At 43.9% G+C, this 18,255-nt stretch overlaps 2 protein-coding genes across 3 annotated transcripts in view; both read left to right on the top strand.

Moving 5' to 3' along the window:
* LOC139384016 (cysteine-rich motor neuron 1 protein-like) overlaps positions 1 to 11,740 on the top strand; it is a 50,764-nt gene extending 39,024 nt beyond the window's left edge. For both annotated transcript variants that reach the window (XM_071128645.1, XM_071128646.1), the window contains 7 exons: positions 583 to 704; positions 3,952 to 4,170; positions 4,750 to 4,965; positions 6,700 to 6,912; positions 7,700 to 7,825; positions 8,430 to 8,608; positions 9,209 to 11,740. In XM_071128645.1, the coding sequence (XP_070984746.1) occupies positions 583 to 704; positions 3,952 to 4,170; positions 4,750 to 4,965; positions 6,700 to 6,912; positions 7,700 to 7,825; positions 8,430 to 8,608; positions 9,209 to 9,400 (1,267 nt within the window). In that variant the 3' untranslated portion in view covers positions 9,401 to 11,740. The remainder of the gene's footprint in view (positions 1 to 582; positions 705 to 3,951; positions 4,171 to 4,749; positions 4,966 to 6,699; positions 6,913 to 7,699; positions 7,826 to 8,429; positions 8,609 to 9,208) is intronic.
* The window catches only part of LOC139384057 (dnaJ homolog subfamily C member 17-like), a 491,465-nt gene that overhangs the window by 398,627 nt on the left and 74,583 nt on the right, over positions 1 to 18,255 (top strand). The window lies entirely within an intron of this gene.

The following is an 18,255-nucleotide window of genomic DNA, read 5'->3' on the forward strand; positions in this document are numbered from 1 at the left end:
CCCTCATACCTTTAGGCCATTTAGTGCGGGTTTACTTTCATTTCATTCCCCATGTAGATCGTCTCTCAAACTCCTCAGGGTTTGTTTTTCCTCTGGTACTAACTCATCCCTGTGCCTGGGTCTGTATCTGCTCTCTACAGAATTGAACTCCCTGCTCTGTTTACAAATCAACCATGATGATGAGCTCATAGTTAATAGAGAGCAGGGCCTCTCAGTACCTGAATAGGTTGGTTGAATAGGTTGAATCTAATGGAAAGCATCCGAATTGGCTTTAAACCCAGTGCCCTAGACTGTAGCATTGGTATGGTGTTTGCGCTGTGCACCATGGGGCTTTCACGTGTTCCAGGGTGCTGCTTTTATCTGGCCTCTTCAAAGGCAACTAATATACCAGGGGATAACAGAACCATGTATCTATTATACCATGCCTGACCATCTGGCTCCACGGCAGCATTCCACCCGACCGCTGGCTTCAGAGCTTTCACTGAAACATGCACCATTTGAGCTGTAAAGACGGCCTTCCAATCTTGCCCTCTCACATTACATATCTGATAAAGACATCTGTGTGTTCTATCTATCCCACAGGAGGAATAAGCATGGCTGTGAGATGTGTCGCTGTGTCAAGTGTCCCCCCTTCACCTGTGACAAGCACTGCAGCGATGGCTACCGGCAGAACAGGAAGGGCTGCTCCATCTGCATGTGCAAAGGTATGGTGCTCATCTGTCTGTCTGTCTCATCTGGTCCGCATCAATATTCATCCCTCTGGGTCAGCCGGTCACACGACTACACGTCCATAACAACAAAAGTAGTGTGTGTGTGTGTGTGAGCGTGTGTGTGTGTGACCATATGTGTGTGTGAGTGAGCGTGTGTAAGTGTGCGTGTGTGAGTGAGTGAGTGAATTACATTTTATTTGGGGTAAAATCGGCAATTGGCAAACCATCCCTTATGGGATTAATTGATACAAACAAATATTACAATAATTCACTATGGTAATTAAATGATCTGAAAAAGGTCAAAATCAATACATGATAGTAAATGACATCCCTAGAGCAGTACAATAATATACATACATACACACAGTATATATACACATACATACAGTTGAAGTCGGAAGTTTACATACACTTAGGTTGGAGTCAATAAAACCCGTTTTTCAACCACTCCACAAATTTCTTGTTAACAAACTATAGTTTTGGCAAGTCGGTTAGGACATCTACTTAATTTTTCCAACGATTGTTAACGGACAGATCATTTCACTTATAATTCACTGTATTCAAATTCCAGTGGGTCAGAAGTTTACATACACTAAGTTTATCTAAGTTTTTAATTTGACCCCTTTTTCTCCCCAATTTCGTGGTATCCAATTGTTTTTAGTAGCTACTATCTTGTCTCATCGCTACAACTCCCGTACGGGCTCGGGAGAGACGAAGGTTGAAAGTCATGCGTCCTCCGATACACAACCCAACCAAGCCGCACTGCTTCTTAACACAGCGCGCATCCAATCCGGAAGCCAGCCGCACCAATGTGTCAGAGGAAACACCGTGCACCTGGCAACCTTGGTTAGCGTGCACTGCTCCCGGCCCGCCACAGGTGTCGCTTGTGCGGGATGAGTCAAGGATATCCCTACCGGCCAAGCCCTCCCTAACCCGGACGACGCTGGGCCAATTGTGCGTCGCCCCACGGACCTCTCAGTCGCAGCCGGTTGCTCAGGAAGGAGACGCGTTCTGTCTCCTAGAGATGAATGTACTTTGGTGCGAAAAGTGCAAATCAATCCCAGAACAACAGCAAAAGACACTTGTGAAGATGCTGGAGGAAACAGGTACAAAAGTATCTATATCCACAGTAAAACGAGTCCTATATCGACATAACCTGAAAGGCCGCTCAGCAAGGAAGTAGCCACCGCTCCAAAACCACCATAAAAAAGACAGACTACGGGGACAAAGATCGTACTTTTTGGAGAAATGTCCTTTGGTCTAATGAAACAAAAATAGAACTGTATGGCCATAATGACCATCTTTAAGTTTGGAGGAAAAAGGGGGCGGCTTGCAAGCCAAAGAACACCATCCCAACCGTGAAGCACGGAGGTGGCAGCATCATGTCGTGGGGGTGCTTTGCTGCAAGAGAGACTGATGCACTTCACAAAATAGATGGCATCATGAGGGAGGAAAATTATGTGGATATATTGAAGCAACATCTCAAGACATCAGTCATTAAGTTAAAGCTTGGTCGCAAATGGGTCTTCCAAATGGACAATGACCCCAAGCATACTTCCAAAGTTGTGTCAAAATGGCTTCTGGACAACAAAGTCAAGGTTCTGGAGTGGCCTTCAATAAGCCCTGACATCAATCCTGTAGAAAATGTGTTGGCAGAACTGAAAAGCATGTGCGAGCAAGGAGGCCTACAAACCTGACTCAGTTACACCAGCTCTGTCAGGAGGAATGGGCCAAAATTCACCTAACTTGTTGTGGGAGGCTTGTGGAAGGCTACAAGAAACGTTTGACCCAAGTTAAACAATTTAAATGCAATTCTACCAAATACTAATTGAGTGCATGTAAACTTCTGCCCCACTGGGAATGTGATGAAAGAAATAAAAGCTGAAATAAATCATTCTCGCTACTATTATTCTGACATTTCACATTCTTAAAATAAAGTGGTGATCCTAACTGACCTAAGACTGGGAATTTTTACTAGGATTAAATGTCAGGAATTGTGAACAACTGAGTTTAAATGTATTTGGCTAAGGTGTATGTAAACTTCCAACTTCAACTGTACATACATACATAGCATACATAACATACAGATAAATAAATACAGTACATGTGTATTTGTGTGTGTGTGACCTTGTGTGTGTGATTGTGAGAGTGATCGTGTCTGTGTCCTGTTAAAAGGATTCAGGGTGAGGAGTAGGCGATATACTGTGAATTAGAGAGATACGAGTCTCTCTGAAGTGTTGACTTTCTCCCATTATGTAGCAGATGTGATTTGCTGGGACCTTTAGCTGGTCTGTTATGAATGGATGTTTTTACTCTTGTTTTTATTTAACTCTCTCTGAGGCCTGTGTGTGCATGTCTGATTAGATTCACCAACCACAAAAGTTAAAGAAAGTTTGCGAACAGCTTATTTATACACTGACAGTTATATTTGATGTTTATTTTCTTTTTTTTCAGTAATATTATAAATATTTTAGCTTGGCATATATTTTTGGTTTCTTGCTTAGCAAGACGCCGGTGCAGTGGGTCCATTTCCCCACACATAGACACTTCTGTCTATTCCACGGTCCTGTTGTTGACCTTATTTTGATACTCTTGGATCAGGTACTCAGTGGGCTGTTCAAGTATTTATGGATAGGAAACTTTTGGGGAGCTGTACCTTTTTTCGTGTGTATAACAGTGTGTTATATCAGTGCGTTAAGAGAGAAGAGGCACAAACCACCGACCTGGATGTGAAAACATGGTGCGATTCACTGAACTACTGCAGTATGTTCTATTCTAAAACACTGTTCTCCCAGGACTTAACAGCCACACTGGGTTTGTAACACATTGGAGGCCAGTTATTGGCATTTGTGGGGTTTTATAAACTAAACCTATCCCTCAAAAGAAACACAGGACCTCAGTTTTGGGTCCGGTGCCAAAAATCTCAGGGAAATGATTAAACTGTATTTATTTGTGGTGCTGTTGTAAATGGATTATTGGGAAATAAAGGGACTTTAAAAGGAAGGTCACATATTGGTGTTTGGTGAAGGTGGAGCTGAGAGGATCCAGGGACTGTAACAGAGACAAGACAATAACATTTGCTGCCTTTACTATAAACCATAAATAATTCTTCTTAATGAAATTTCCACTTTGAATTTCTCATGCCCTGAAACATCCCTGGTGACTGTTTCTCACAGGTTCAAGTCACCAGCCTCTCTCCCTGCCTAACGTCTGTTTGTCTGTGTTCATGTTTGTTTTCCAGAGAGTGGCCACCTGCCAAGCACCACTGCCCCCACCCCTATGCCCAGCTTCTGCCTGACCTCCAACGGGCACCGCTACGAGGAGGGCGAGAGCTGGCACGACGGCTGCCGCGACTGCTACTGCCACACTGGGAGAGAGATGTGTGTGCTCATATCCTGCCCTGTGCCCAGTTGCGCCAACCCCGTGGTCAGGCCTGACCAGTGCTGCCCCACTTGTGAAGGTATGTCTTGTCTGGAGCCACCTGGTCTATCAACACACACATACAAAGACACACACACACAGGTCTGGCAGGTCACAGTCCCCTAGGATCTCACTCTCCTAAGCCCCCACTTACTGCCCCAGTAGTCAACCCAGGCCTCAGGCTCCATGAACACTTTGTGTTTCTGTAAGGAGCAACACACATTGATACACAGTTACACATCCATGCCTCTTCATCCACACCCCTCCCAGTCACTCTATTTATATGGGAGTGACTCAGTGGACTGTTCAAATATTTAGGAGTGAAAGAAGTCTGCAACTTTCAGTCACCCGTTTGTCAGTAGACAAGACATTAACTCCTTACGAATGTCAATCCTATTGGGGAGTCAAATGTTTTATCTGTACAGTTGTACTAGACTAGAGGGAACTATGGTCCACCACACATAGTTGTGTAACTGCCAGGCTTTAGTCTTTCAGCATTGATGTCACACATCTAATTGTAGCAAGATGGGAATCTTGTTCTTTGTAGACTCTGAACTCTTTGAGTGTGTTGTTGTGTTGCTGTTATCTGTCTTTCCTAACCTATATATCATCTGTCCAGATGAATCAGGAAGTGGTCAGCCGGAGGGCATGGACCTGGTGGTGTGCCGGGCCCCTGGGGGGGAACTCTATGTGGAGGGAGAGACCTGGAACCTGGACGATTGTACACGCTGCACCTGCAGGAAGGGCCGCGTCCTGTGCGACACTGAAGTGTGTCCCCCTGCTGTGTGTCAGGCCCCAACCAGGAACAAGGACACCTGTTGCCATGTCTGCCCAGGTACAGTACCTTACATCCCCTGCATCTGTCATAGGCTGCTTTAATAGGAAGCATATAATGCAAAGGCATTTTGTTCTCTGTAAATGTAGAACTCCATCATCATATTAGCCTTGACAAGAGCAATTTCAGATAATATCAAAAGCCCTTACTGTACATCCAGGAATAATTACAGAAAGAAATGTCAGTTTGTGGTCAGTCAGAGTGGGATACATCTAAGCTGGAGCCATTATCCGCAACATGTGGTTGTGGACTGTGGAGCCTTGCCTTGTCTTTCCTGGGTGCATGTTAAACGCTGTCGGACAGTTTAATGTCAGGCTTATAAAGAAACCAGACCAAACTGGCTGGGTTTACATTGGTATATGTCCTCCAGACAGGAACACATGTGGACAACCCTGTCCGTTTCCACTGGTCATTTGTAGGGCCAGGAGTTTTTCCTGGCAATGTGATATGACTAGGAAAAACTCTGGGCCCTAGTTATAGCCTATATAACTAGTTTCTCCTGGTCAGGTCACGTGACCCCACCCCCTGTTGAGAAGAACAGAGTTGGTGACCATCTGCACTATTTCAGTACCCTCACCCCTCGCTCCTCCCCCCGCCCCAACACCTCCTCCCACCCCTCACTCCTCCCTCAGCCCCACAAGCATGAGCCCCACAAATAAAAAATGCATGACTGCTCCTGAAACCCACAGAGCCTCCTGGGGAATGCTCGGCTGGCTGCGTTATCACCACATCTCCCCCAGAAAAGCAGTTTGCCCTAATGTATGAGCCTGGCTCTTAGGAATGTGGGAATAATGCACATTTCAATGACAGGCCCCATGATGTTCAGTATGCGTACAGTACTGCCGATATGTGTACAATCTAACTAAGTCTTTGGTCACAGGAAGGCCATTGATCTATGGGCCCGGGGGCAATGAGACACAGAGATAAGCCAGAGATTTAACTGACAGAGAGCACAGCAGCCATGTGTTCCCTAGTCATTAGCTAGCCTCCTGCTAGTTTTTACCGTACAGTTAAAATCATCTTATCTCAAACACAGACCTACAGGTCCAATAACCGCTCTGGATTAACATGTCATACTGCCGGTGTTAGCCTGGGAGATGTTATAATGCCGGTGTTAGCCTGGGAGATGTTATACTGCCGGTGTTAGCCTGGGAGATGTTATACTGCCGGTGTTAGCCTGGGAGATGTTATACTGCCGGTGTTAGCCTGGGAGATGTTATACTGCCGGTGTTAGCCTGGGAGATGTTATACTGCCGGTGTTAGCCTGGGAGATGTTATACTGCCGGTGTTAGCCTGGGAGATGTTATACTGCCGGTGTTAGCCTGGGAGATGTATACTGCCGGTGTTAGCCTGGGAGATGTATACTGCCGGTGTTAGCCTGGGAGATGTTATACTGCCGGTGTTAGCCTGTGAGATGTTATACTGTCTGTGTTAGCCTGGGAGATGTTATACTGCCGGTGTTAGCCTGGGAGATGTTATACTGCCGGTGTTAGCCTGGGAGATGTATACTGCCGGTGTTAGCCTGGGAGATGTTATACTGCCGGTGTTAGCCTGGGAGATGTTATACTGCCGGTGTTAGCCTGGGAGATGTTATACTGCCGGTGTTAGCCTGGGAGATGTTATACTGCCGGTGTTAGCCTGGGAGATGTTATACTGCCGGTGTTAGCCTGGGAGCCAGGGGATTATCTGTGTTAAAAGTTAACCCTTTCTCTCCATCCATCCCTCCATCCACAGAGGGTCCCCTGCTCCCAGTGAGCACCAGTCAGCAGGAGTATTGTATCTCCAGCGAGGGAGACGTGCTGTTGGCTGGGGACACCTGGAAGGCCAACGCCTGCACCAGTTGTTCCTGCAACAACGGAACCATTCAGTGTTTCTCCCAGCGCTGCCCGCCTGCCAACTGCAGGGTGCCCGTCCTGCGCAAGGGCCAGTGCTGCCCTCACTGTCTGGGTGAGTGTGTGTGTGTGTGTGTGTGTGTGTGTGTGTGTGTGTGTGTGTGTGTGTGTGTGTGTGTGTGTGTGTGTGTGTGTGTGTGTGAAAGTCTAGCTAGATGTCCACTGTAATTCTGGTGTGTAGAATACTGTATTTATGTCTTGTCTTGTGAAAACTGTGAGAAACCCATATTAAGTATGCATTAAAACAAGTCGTTCCCTTGGGACAAGGTACAGCTTGTTATTGAGAAAATTATTATTCACACTGTAACTTGTAGGAAGGGAGGAAAAGTCTTTAGCTAGAATAAGGCAAGCATGTGTGAGTCGCGTCCTGAGTGCCAGTCTTGCTGGCGCTGCATGGGCAAACACGGTTACTCACAGCAACATTCCATGTGACACAACCCACTTCGACAGAAAACATTCCCCAAGCATCCGCACATTCACACGTGTTTCCTGTCTCCGGCTGAGCCGGCCCGCCACTCTCCATGGCGGCACAAGAAGGCAAAGCTCCATCAGCTTTTCCTATAGAGGAAAACCTTGGCACAGGCCTGCATTGTTCCCTGTGATTTGTAGCCGTTTCATCTTTGTTTTGGTTATTTGCTCGGTGGAAAACAGCACTTGACAAAGGAGGGTTATGGAAGCTTAGAGAACACGTCCTGTAAACACACCTTATCTACAGACACTCATCCAAACAATAACCTTCTGTTACATTGACTTATGTGGGGATTTGTTTTTGGTTCAAGTGTGTTTGACATTACATGAGTGAATGGGTATGTGAGTTATGGTTGTGATATCCTGATTTACAGAAATGACAACAACATCTGTTCCAATGATGGTGTCGACCAAGGACCCCAAGACCAGGGTTACTACCACAGTGGACAACACAGTCTGGATCACCACTGCCACCGTACCTCCTATCATTGCTGCTACAGGTAACACTAACACTGTCTGTCTGTCTGTCCCTCTCTTTCACTTACTCACTCACTTGTCCTATGGCCCACAGCGATGGTTAACTAATAATAGTAATAATATGGGACTGGGTGGTAACACCTGCCTCAACTCAGCCCTGTGACTTGACATGTCATCCAGGTTGTATCACAACCGGCCGTGATTGGGAGTTTCATATGGCGGCGCGCAATTGGCCCAGCGTCGGCCATCATTGTAAATCAGAATTTGTTCTTAACTGACTTGCCTAGTTAAATAAAGGTTAAATAAAAAAAAGTATATATATATATATATTATATAGGGACACTTTGACAAATGAGATAAATGCACAGTGACACATGATGAATCGATGTGGCCAAAACAATACTAACCCATAAGAGTCCTGGGACAGAGACCATTCATCTGAAGACTGTATCTGAGGTATTGGCCGGGGAAAACTGCCAAACACTAAGGAAGGACATGAGCTGCTTTTCATTTCAATTGATTAGAAGGGGAATAATGTAATGGAAATATTGGCCCGTGTGACAGCAGTGTGTGTAGTCTAGTCAGTGGGGGAGAGCTGAAATTAATACTGTTTGATTCTCCTTGCAGACGGGAACAGCCTGGGAGAGAACTCCCCCAGCCAAACTGAGATGGCTCTCATCTACCAATCAGCAGCCTGGATACTGGCTGGTCTACTCCTGGCCATCATCATCTTCCTCATCGTGGCGCTCCTCATCAACAAGAAAAAGAAGTGGGTGCAGATGTCCTGCTACAGTGCCCCCAAGAAGGTGAGAGGCATTGTGGGTAAATCAGCTCATTAGGCCCTGTACTGAACGCACAGTTTCACCAATGAATTTCAACCTTTACATTTGAGCAGACCAGAGCGACTTCAGGAGCAATTAGGGTTAAGTACCTTGCTCAAGGGCACAGACTTTTAACCGCTAAACTACCTGCTGCAACCCAGCATTGCTGCCCAAACTTAGACCCTTGTGGTGCTAAATCATAGCACCATAGTGGGGCGGGCGGTTGTTTTGGGTTTTAATCTGTGGGTGGGTCGTGGGTTTTCCTTGATCTTCCAGCTCCTGCTACAACTTGTGTTCAGGGCGTCATAAAGTAGGGATTCATGTCTTTTTCCAGGACTTAATTCTGAAGGAGCACTTTGAACTGTGTCAAGTTTATCATCAAGTGTGATAGTTTTACAACACGCCCATGAAATAAGACTAGTGGTACAGAAAATCGTAAATCGTCACATACTTTCTGAACAGTCTCTCCCGTCCGAACTAGACACAGTGCACGCTAACCCAAAGCAGTAGGATCCAATCAATAACTGGCAAAATAATTGATATTTGAAAGCCTGGGAATCTTTCCTCTCTCTTCTCCTTTCTTAGACTGTGATCCTGAAGAAGCATGTGAATAAGAACTCGTTGGTGTACATGGAACCTTCAAAGGAGAACAAGTTCCAGAGCGTGAAGAATGACTGCAGCATCAACTTCTCCCCAGAGATGAGCTCCCCGTGTGTGGAGAGAATGAGCATCCCCCGGGCCAAGCTGAGTATGGGCCAGGGCAGGGGGCAGCGCTAGATCCCTACAGGCCCCTGACCACCAGCCCCCTAACCGGACCCCCAAACTCTACACCGCTCGCAGGGCTACCCAGTACTTCCTCTTCTTTCTTTCACACATTTCCATGGTGATCGATCCACAAAACTATATATTGTACTGTACAGCCACACACATGTCTGGGATCTCCCCCTTCTCCCTCTCTCTCTGGCAGTAAAACTGATGATCCACAACAAAACACAAAACATTGCAACTTCCTGTTGCTTTATCATACTGCTATATTCTGCGTTTGGCGCTTTACTGTGGCCTGGCTGCTGTTGCGGTGAGGAGAGACAGGGGAGGCAGGAGGATGTGGCCATTCTGGGACTTTGCCATACAGTTCACAACAGACAGAAAGACAGCCAGAGAGGCTACTATTCAGCCAGAGAGCTCTGCACTGTGAACATGATCATTTTTGCTTCTCGCCTCCTCTGGAGCTGGAACATGAAGCTAATAGGAGGAGTATAAAAGCTTTAGGACAGCAGTTTGGGTTCTAGACTAGAGGGTCTCCAGTCTGCTGGTTTCCATGTGCTGCAGCGCAGCACTCAATTGATCAACAATTGTTTTGGATGTGAAGCCAATTTAACTGGTCTTCCAGTTGTAATCAAAATGAGATGGGAGGGATTAGCAGATACAGTATATGGCTAGATCCATGACTCTCTCCTCTACGCAGTCAATGACTGAGCAACATCAGAACCCAGCAGACTCAGGGAAAATAGACCCATACTCCTGCTTTAGAATGTTTGGTATCCATCTTAGATTCTTTTTTTTGTTATATTTCTGTGTACTAGTTGTAGTGTTTCTTGGTTTTGTGATGGTCTCCATGGTGGCAAGATTAAAACATTGTAAACACCAGCCTAAACTTTCTCCATTAACGCAGAGGAAGGATGCTCTTCTCTTCCCACTTACTGTAGTGGTTCCTGTCTGCCTCAAAGATGACCAAGTCATTCCATTCAGAAAACAACCAGCTACCCTGGAGAGAGGGAACAAATACAGTATGAGTGAATGTAATCTGCCTCAGCCGTGAAGCCAGTGCGTCTGTCTGTAATACAGTATAGTCCTTCATCCTTCTCTACTCAATAACTCTTAGTCTGGTTTCCTTCAGAAGGAATCATCCCATTGACTGAACTTCATCATGTAGAAATGGCAATGGACTTCAAGATGAAGTGGATTAACATGAATTCAGACTTATTTTATAGCTTGCAGATAAGACGACTCGTTACAAGAAACTATAGAAGCAGTGCCAGACCTTCTGGAGTAACTCATGAGGAATGTCGATATACAGTAAGCCTCACTTATATAAGTTCATTTACAGCCATGCACAAACAGGAGCTACTGTTTCCAGAAAATGTTAACATGTGCATTAGTAGACTTCCTTTTACAGCCTTAAATGTTTATAATATTTCATTGTTTCTCCTACAATAACATATTCTAGCCCAATTCAGTACACTTTGAAGAGTTCAACTGATGTGCTATGTATTCCATACCCAGGTAACCTGACTGAAGGTCTCCCCATTCCACCAGTTTATAACGTATTACAGTGAACAAAGGCAAGGGGTTCAAGGAGACTGCTATGAACTGTAAATAATAGTACATTACAACATCAGAGCATGTTCATGAAAATTAGCACTTTTGTAAGTGTTCAGTGTTTTAAAAAGCTGTGGGGGAGAATTCCTAGAGGGATAAAGGCATATTTAGCACGTAATGATAAACCACTCAAGTTAACATACTGTTGCAGCACAGTCTTGGCTTATTAACAATCTGATCGATCTAGTGAAAGAGCTGTGCTTTGGAGCTTTACAAAACAGACTGGGGTTTAATAATAAATCTTTGGGCATGATTTCCTATTTACATTGCCACTCTCTCGATACAAAGACCATTGTGATGTCAAAAGTGGGTGGAGACAAATGTAGATTTCTATTGAAGAGTTCTGAAAGTAATTCTGTCGATTTGGTTCTGTTTGAATCACAACCATGTGCTTTAAATGAAGTGAAGATGCGGCTTGTAAAAGCATACAGTTATTTGTTTTTCCTATGTGTAAAAAAGGTAGATAAAAGTAGTGGACAGAAGAGTACCTTATTTATTTTTTCACATAGCTTTATTTATTAATACTAATCTATAGTTTGAGATGTGTTTTTGGCAAATGAACTTGGTAGCCAAATCTGCTGTACATTTTCGATATTGTAAACCATTTACCATTTCTATCTGCTTTGTTATTCAAGCTTATTTATTTTACTTTTGCAAACTGTAAATATATTTTTCTTAGATGTTGAACTGTAACATTTACACTTATTTTGAAAAAATAAAATGTGTGAACAAAAATGACTTTGCCTTTAACGTTTGGGAAGACATTTCAGTGTTTGTGTCATTTCCATGGTGAGATCATGTTTGCAATGAGGAAGTGTGCTGTGCTTGTTGGGTTCAAAAGAGGTAACATGGTTAGATATGACATCTGTTCCTTTAACTACTCTTGCCCAGTGCTGCCGAATGTGATCAGCTTTCCCTATCCGTTAGTTTGAAAAAGGATTTAATATTCCCATTTCTCTTTAGCATAGTTGCTATGCTCTGCTTATCTGTGTTGTGTTAGAGGATGTGGCCAGAGATCTGTGTGTGGTGTTTCTCAAAGCCTAGAGCAGGGTTCCCCAACTGACCCGCGAGAAGTTTTATTTGGCACCCCAAGTTTTCAGAGTAAAAGAAAATCATATATATACACAGTTGAAGTTTACATACATTTAGGTTGGTGTCATTAAAACTCGTTTTTCAACCACTCCACAAGTTTCTTGTTAACACATTATAGTTTTGGCAAGTCGGTTAGGACATCGGTTAGGACATCTACCACATAGTATAGTGTATACAATAATTTTGCACGCCCAATTTTTCAGTTTTTGATTTGTTAAAAAAGTTTGAAATATCCAATAAATGTCGTTCCACTTCATGATTGTGTCCCACTTGTTGTTGATTCTTCACAAAAAATACAGTTTTATATCTTTATGTTTGAAGCCTGAAATGTGGCAAAAGGTCGCAAAGTTCAAGGGGGCCGAATACTTTCGCATGGCACTGTATACATATATATATATATACATATACACATACTGGGTGTGTGTGTGTATGTATGTGTATATATATATATATATATATTAGAGGTCGACCGATTAATCGGAATGGCCGATTAGTTAGGGCCGATTTCAAGTTTTCATAACAATCGGAAATCGAAATTTTGGGGCGCCAATTTGCCGATAAAAAAAATTAAAAAGTATACCTTTATTTAACTATGGAAGTCAGTTAAGAACACATTCTTATTTTCAATTACGGCCTAGGAACGGTGGGTTAACTGCCTCGTTCAGGGGCAGAACGACAGATTTTCACATTGGCAGCTCGGGGAACCAATCTTGCAACCTTACAGTTAACTAGTCCAACGCAATAACGACCTGCCTCTCTCTCGTTGCACTCCATAAGGAGTTACGCGAATGCAGTAAGCCAAGGTAAGTTGCTAGCTGGCATTAAACTTATCTTATAAAAAACAATCAATCATAAATCACACATGCTTGATGATATTACTAGATATTATCTAGCGTGTCCTGCGTTGCATATAATCTGACTGAGCATACAAGCATCTAAGTATCTGACTGAGCGTGGTAGGCAGAAGCAGGCGCGTAAACATTCTTTCAAACAGCACTTTCGTGCGTTTTGCCAGCAGCTCTTCGTTGTGCGTCAAGCATTGCTTTGTTTATGACTTCAAGCCTATCAACTCCCGAGATGAGGCTGGTGTAACCGAAGTGAAATGGCTAGCTAGTTAGCGCGCGCTAATAGCGTTTCAAACGTCACTCGTTCTGAGCCTTCTAGTAGTTGTTCCCCTTGCTCTGCATGGGTAACGCTGCTTCGATGGTGACTGTTGTCATTGTGTTGCTGGTTCGAGCCCAGGAAGGAGCAAGGAGAGGGACGGGAGCTATACTATTACACTGGCAATACTAAAGTGCCTATAAGAACATCTAATAGTCAAAGGTTAATGAAATACAAATGGTATAGAGGGAAATAGTCCTATAATAACTACAACCTAAAACTTCTTACCTGGGAATATTGAAGACTCATGTTAAAAGGAACCACCAGCATATGTTCTCATGTTCTGAGCAAGGAACTGAAACGTTAGCTTTCTTACATAGCACATATTGCACTTTTACTTTCTTCTCCAACACTTTGTTTTGGCATTATTTAAACCAAATTGAACATGTTTCATTATTTACTTGAGGCGAAATTGATTTTATTGATGTATTAAATTAATTTAAAATAACTGTTCATTCAGTATTGTTGTAATTGCCATTATTACAAATAAATAAAAAATAATAATAAAAAAAATTGGCCGATTAATCGGTATCGGCCTTTTTGGTCCTCCAATAAATCAGTAGACCTCATATATATATATATATATATATATACACACATACACACACACACACACACACACACACACAACTGTTCAAAAGTTTGGGGTCACTTGGAAATGTCCCTTGTTTTTGAAAGAAAAGCTAATTTATGGTCGATTAAAATAACATCAAATTGATGGCCCCGGTGCACAACTGAGCAAGAGGACAAGTATATTAGTGTGTCTAGTTTTAGAAACAGACACCTCACAAATCCTCAACTGGCAGCTTCATTAAATAGTACCCGCAAAACACTAGTCTCAACATCAACAGTGAAGAGGTGACTCCAGGATACTGGCCTTCTAAACAGAGTTGTAAAGAAAAGGACATATCTCAGACTGGCCAATAAAAATAAAATATTAAGATGGGCAAAAGAACAGACACTGGACAGAGGAACTCTGCCTAGAAGGCCAGCATCCCGGGGGTGCCTCTTCACTGTTGAGACTGGTGTTTTGCGGGTACTATTTAAAGAAGCTGCCAGTTGATGACTTGAGGTGTCTGTTTCTCAAATTAGACCCTCTAATGTACTTGTCCTCTTGCTCAGTTGTGCACCCGGGCCTCCCACTTCCCTTTCCATTCTGGTTAGAGCCCGTTTGCACTGTTCTGTGAAGGGAGTAGTACACAGCATTGTACGAGATCTTCAGTTTCTTGGCAATTTCTCACATGGAATAGCCTTCATTTCTCAAAACAAGAATAGATTGACGAGTTTCAGAAGAAAGTTATTTGTTTCTGGACATTTTGAGCCTATAATTGAACCCACAAATGCTGATGCTCCAGATACTCAACTAGTCTAAAGAAGGCCAGTTAAATCAAATCAAAATCAAATCAAATTTATTTACATAGCCCTTCTTACATCAGCTGATATCTCAAAGTGCTGTACAGAAACCCAGCCTAAAACCCCAAACAGCAAGCAATGCAGGTGTAGAAGCACGATGGCTAGGAAAAACTAAAGGCCAAAACCTAGGAAGAAACCTAAAGAGGAACCAGTCTATGTGGGGTGGCCAGTCATCTTCTGGCTGTGCCGGGTGGAGATTATAACAGAACATGGCCAAGATGTTCAAATGTTCATAAATGACCAGCATGCTCAAATAATAATAATCACAGTAGTTGTCGAGGGTGCAGCAAGTCAGCACCTCAGGAGTAAATGTCAGTTGGCTTTTCATAGCCGATCATTAAGAGTATCTCTACCACTCCTGCGGTCTCTAGAGAGTTGAAAACAGCAGGCCTGGGACAGGTAGCACGTCCGGTGAACAGGTCAGGGTTCAATAGCCGCAGGCAGAACAGTTGAAACTGGAGCAGCAGCACGGCCAGGTGGACTGGGGACAGCAAGGAGTCATCATGCCAGGTAGTCCTGAGGCATGGTCCTAGGGCTCAGGTCCTCCTCCTCCGAGAGAGAAAATTAGAGAGTATACTTAAATTCACACAGGACACCGGATAAGACAGGAGAAGTACTCCAGATATAACTGACCCTAGCCCCCCGACACAAACTACTGCAGCATAAATACTGGAGGCTGAGACAGGAGGGGTCAGGAGACACTGTGGCCCCATCTGAAGATTTTGCTTCTGTAATCAGCACAACAGTTTTCAGCTGTGCTAACATAATTGCAAAAGTGTTTTCTAATGATCAATTAACCTTTTAAAATGATAAAGTTGGATTAGCTAACAAACCATGCCCAGACGGCATCCCCAGCTGCGCCCTCAGAGCATGCGCAGACCAGTTGGCTGGTGTGTTTACGGACATATTCAATCAATCCCTATCCCAGTCTGTTGTTCCCACATGCTTCAAGAGGGCCACCATTGTTCCTGTTCCCAAGAAAGCTAAGGTAACTGAGCTAAACGACTACCGCACTGACTTCTGTCATCATGAAGTGCTTTGAGAGACTAGTCAAGGACCATATCACCTCCACCCTACCTGACACCCTAGACCCACTCCAATTTGCTTACCGCCCAAATAGGTCCACAGACGATGCAATCTCAACCACACTGCACACTGCCCTAACCCATCTGGACAAGAGGAATACCTATGTGAGAATGCTGTTCATCGACTACAGCTCGGCATTTAACACCATAGTGCCCTCCAAGCTCGTCATCAAGCTCGAGACCCTGGGTCTCGACCCCGCCCTGTGCAACTGGGTACTGGACTTCCTGACGGGCCGCCCCCAGGTGGTGAGGGTAGGTAACAACATCTCCACCCCTCTGATCCTCAACACTGGGGCCCCACAAGGGTGCGTTCTGAGCCCTCTCCTGTACTCCCTGTTCACCCACGACTGCGTGGCCACGCACGCCTCCAACTCAATCATCAAGTTTGCAGACGACACAACAGTGGTAGGCTTGATTACCAACAACGACGAGACGGCCTACAGGGAGGAGGTGAGGGCCCTCGGAGTGTGGTGTCAGGAAAATAACCTCACACTCAACGTCAACAAAACTAAGGAGATGATTGTGGACTTCAGGAAACAGCAGAGGGAACACCCCCCTATCCACATCGATGGAACAGTAGTGGAGAGGGTAGTAAGTTTTAAGTTCCTCGGCGTACACATCACAGACAAACTGAATTGGTCCACCCACACAGACAGTGTGGTGAAGAAGGCGCAGCAGCGCCTCTTCAACCTCAGGAGGCTGAAGAAATTCGGCTTGTCACCAAAAGCACTCACAAACGTCTACAGATGCACAATCGAAAGCATCCTGTTGGGCTGTATCACCGCCTGGTACGGCAACTGCTCCGCCCACAACCGTAAGGCTCTCCAGAGGGTAGTGAGGTCTGCACAACACATCACCGGGGGCAAACTACCTGCCCTCCAGGACACCTACACCACCCGATGTCACAGGAAGGCCATAAAGATCATCAAGGACAACAACCACCCGAGCCACTGCCTGTTCACCCCGCTATCATCCAGAAGGCGAGGTCAGTACAGGTGCATCAAAGCTGGGACCGAGAGACTGAAAAGCAGCTTCTATCTCAAGGCCATCAGACTGTTAAACAGCCACCACTAACATTGAGTGGCTGCTGCCAACACACTGACTCAACTCCAGCCACTTTAATAATGGGAATTGATGGGAAATTATGTAAAATATATCACTAGCCACTTTAAACAATGCTACCTAACATAATGTTTACATATCCTACATTATTCATCTCATATGTATATACTGTACTCTATATCATCTACTGCATCTTTATGTAATACATGTATCACTAGCCACTTTAACTATGCCACTTTGTTAAAAATACTAATCTCATATGTATATACTGTACTCAATACCATCTACTGTATCTTGCCTATGCCGCTCTGTACCATCACTCATTCATATATCTTTATGTACATATTCTTTATCCCCTTACACTTGTGTCTATAAGGTAGTAGTTTTGGAATTGTTAGCTAGATTACTTGTTGGTTATTACTGCATTGTCGGAACTAGAAGCACAAGCATTTCGCTACACTCGCATTAACATCTGCTAACCATGTGTATGTGACAAATAAAAATGGATTTGATTTGATTTGGAACACAGGAGTGATGGCTGCTGATAATGGGCCTATGTACGCCTATGTAGATATTCCATTTTTTTTTTTTTATCTGACATTTCCAGCTACAATAGTCATTTACAACATTAACAATGTCTACACTGTATTTCAGATCAATTTTATGTTAATGGACATTTTTGTTGTTGCTTTTCTTTCAAAAATAATAACATTTCTAAGTTACCGCAAACTTTTGAACGGTAGTGTGTACACACACACAGTACCAGTCAAAAGTTTGGACACCTACTCATTCATTGTAGAATAATTGTGAAGACATTAAAACTGATATAACACATATGGAATCATGTAGTCACTAAAAAAAAAAAATTAAACAAATCAAAATATATTTGAGATTCTTCAAACTAGCCACCCTTTGCCTTGATGACAGCTTTGCACACTCTTGGCATTCTCTCAACCAACTTCACCTGGAATGCTTTTCCAACAGTCTTGAAGGAGTTTCCACATATGCTGAGCACTTTTTGGCTGCTTTTCCTTGACTCTGCGGTCCAACTGATCCCAAACCATCTCAATTGGGTTGAGGACAGGTCATCTGAGGCAGCAATCCATCAATCTGTAAGCAAGGTTCGAAATATGTTTTTGTCAAATATATTGGTTTAGGCTTCTTGCTGCCAATTTGCAGTCTACAAATTATTTGTAATTATGTTATGGCCCCCTGACCATCCTCAAGAAAATAAAATCAGTCCGCGGCTGAATCTAGTTGATGATCCCTGGTTTAGAGGACTCTATGGATGAGGAATGCAATGGCCAGACCTCAGTCAGGGCTTCATAAAATGACAGACAGAAAAATACTGAGCCAGGAAGGGTTGAACGGACAACCTGAAGCATTCACACAGTGGACAGTGCCTCTGTTTCAACTTGTCAGTCACCATTTGCTCATAAA

Source organism: Oncorhynchus clarkii, chromosome 25 (genome assembly GCF_045791955.1).
Source record: "Oncorhynchus clarkii lewisi isolate Uvic-CL-2024 chromosome 25, UVic_Ocla_1.0, whole genome shotgun sequence".
NCBI classification, from domain to species: domain Eukaryota; kingdom Metazoa; phylum Chordata; class Actinopteri; order Salmoniformes; family Salmonidae; genus Oncorhynchus; species Oncorhynchus clarkii.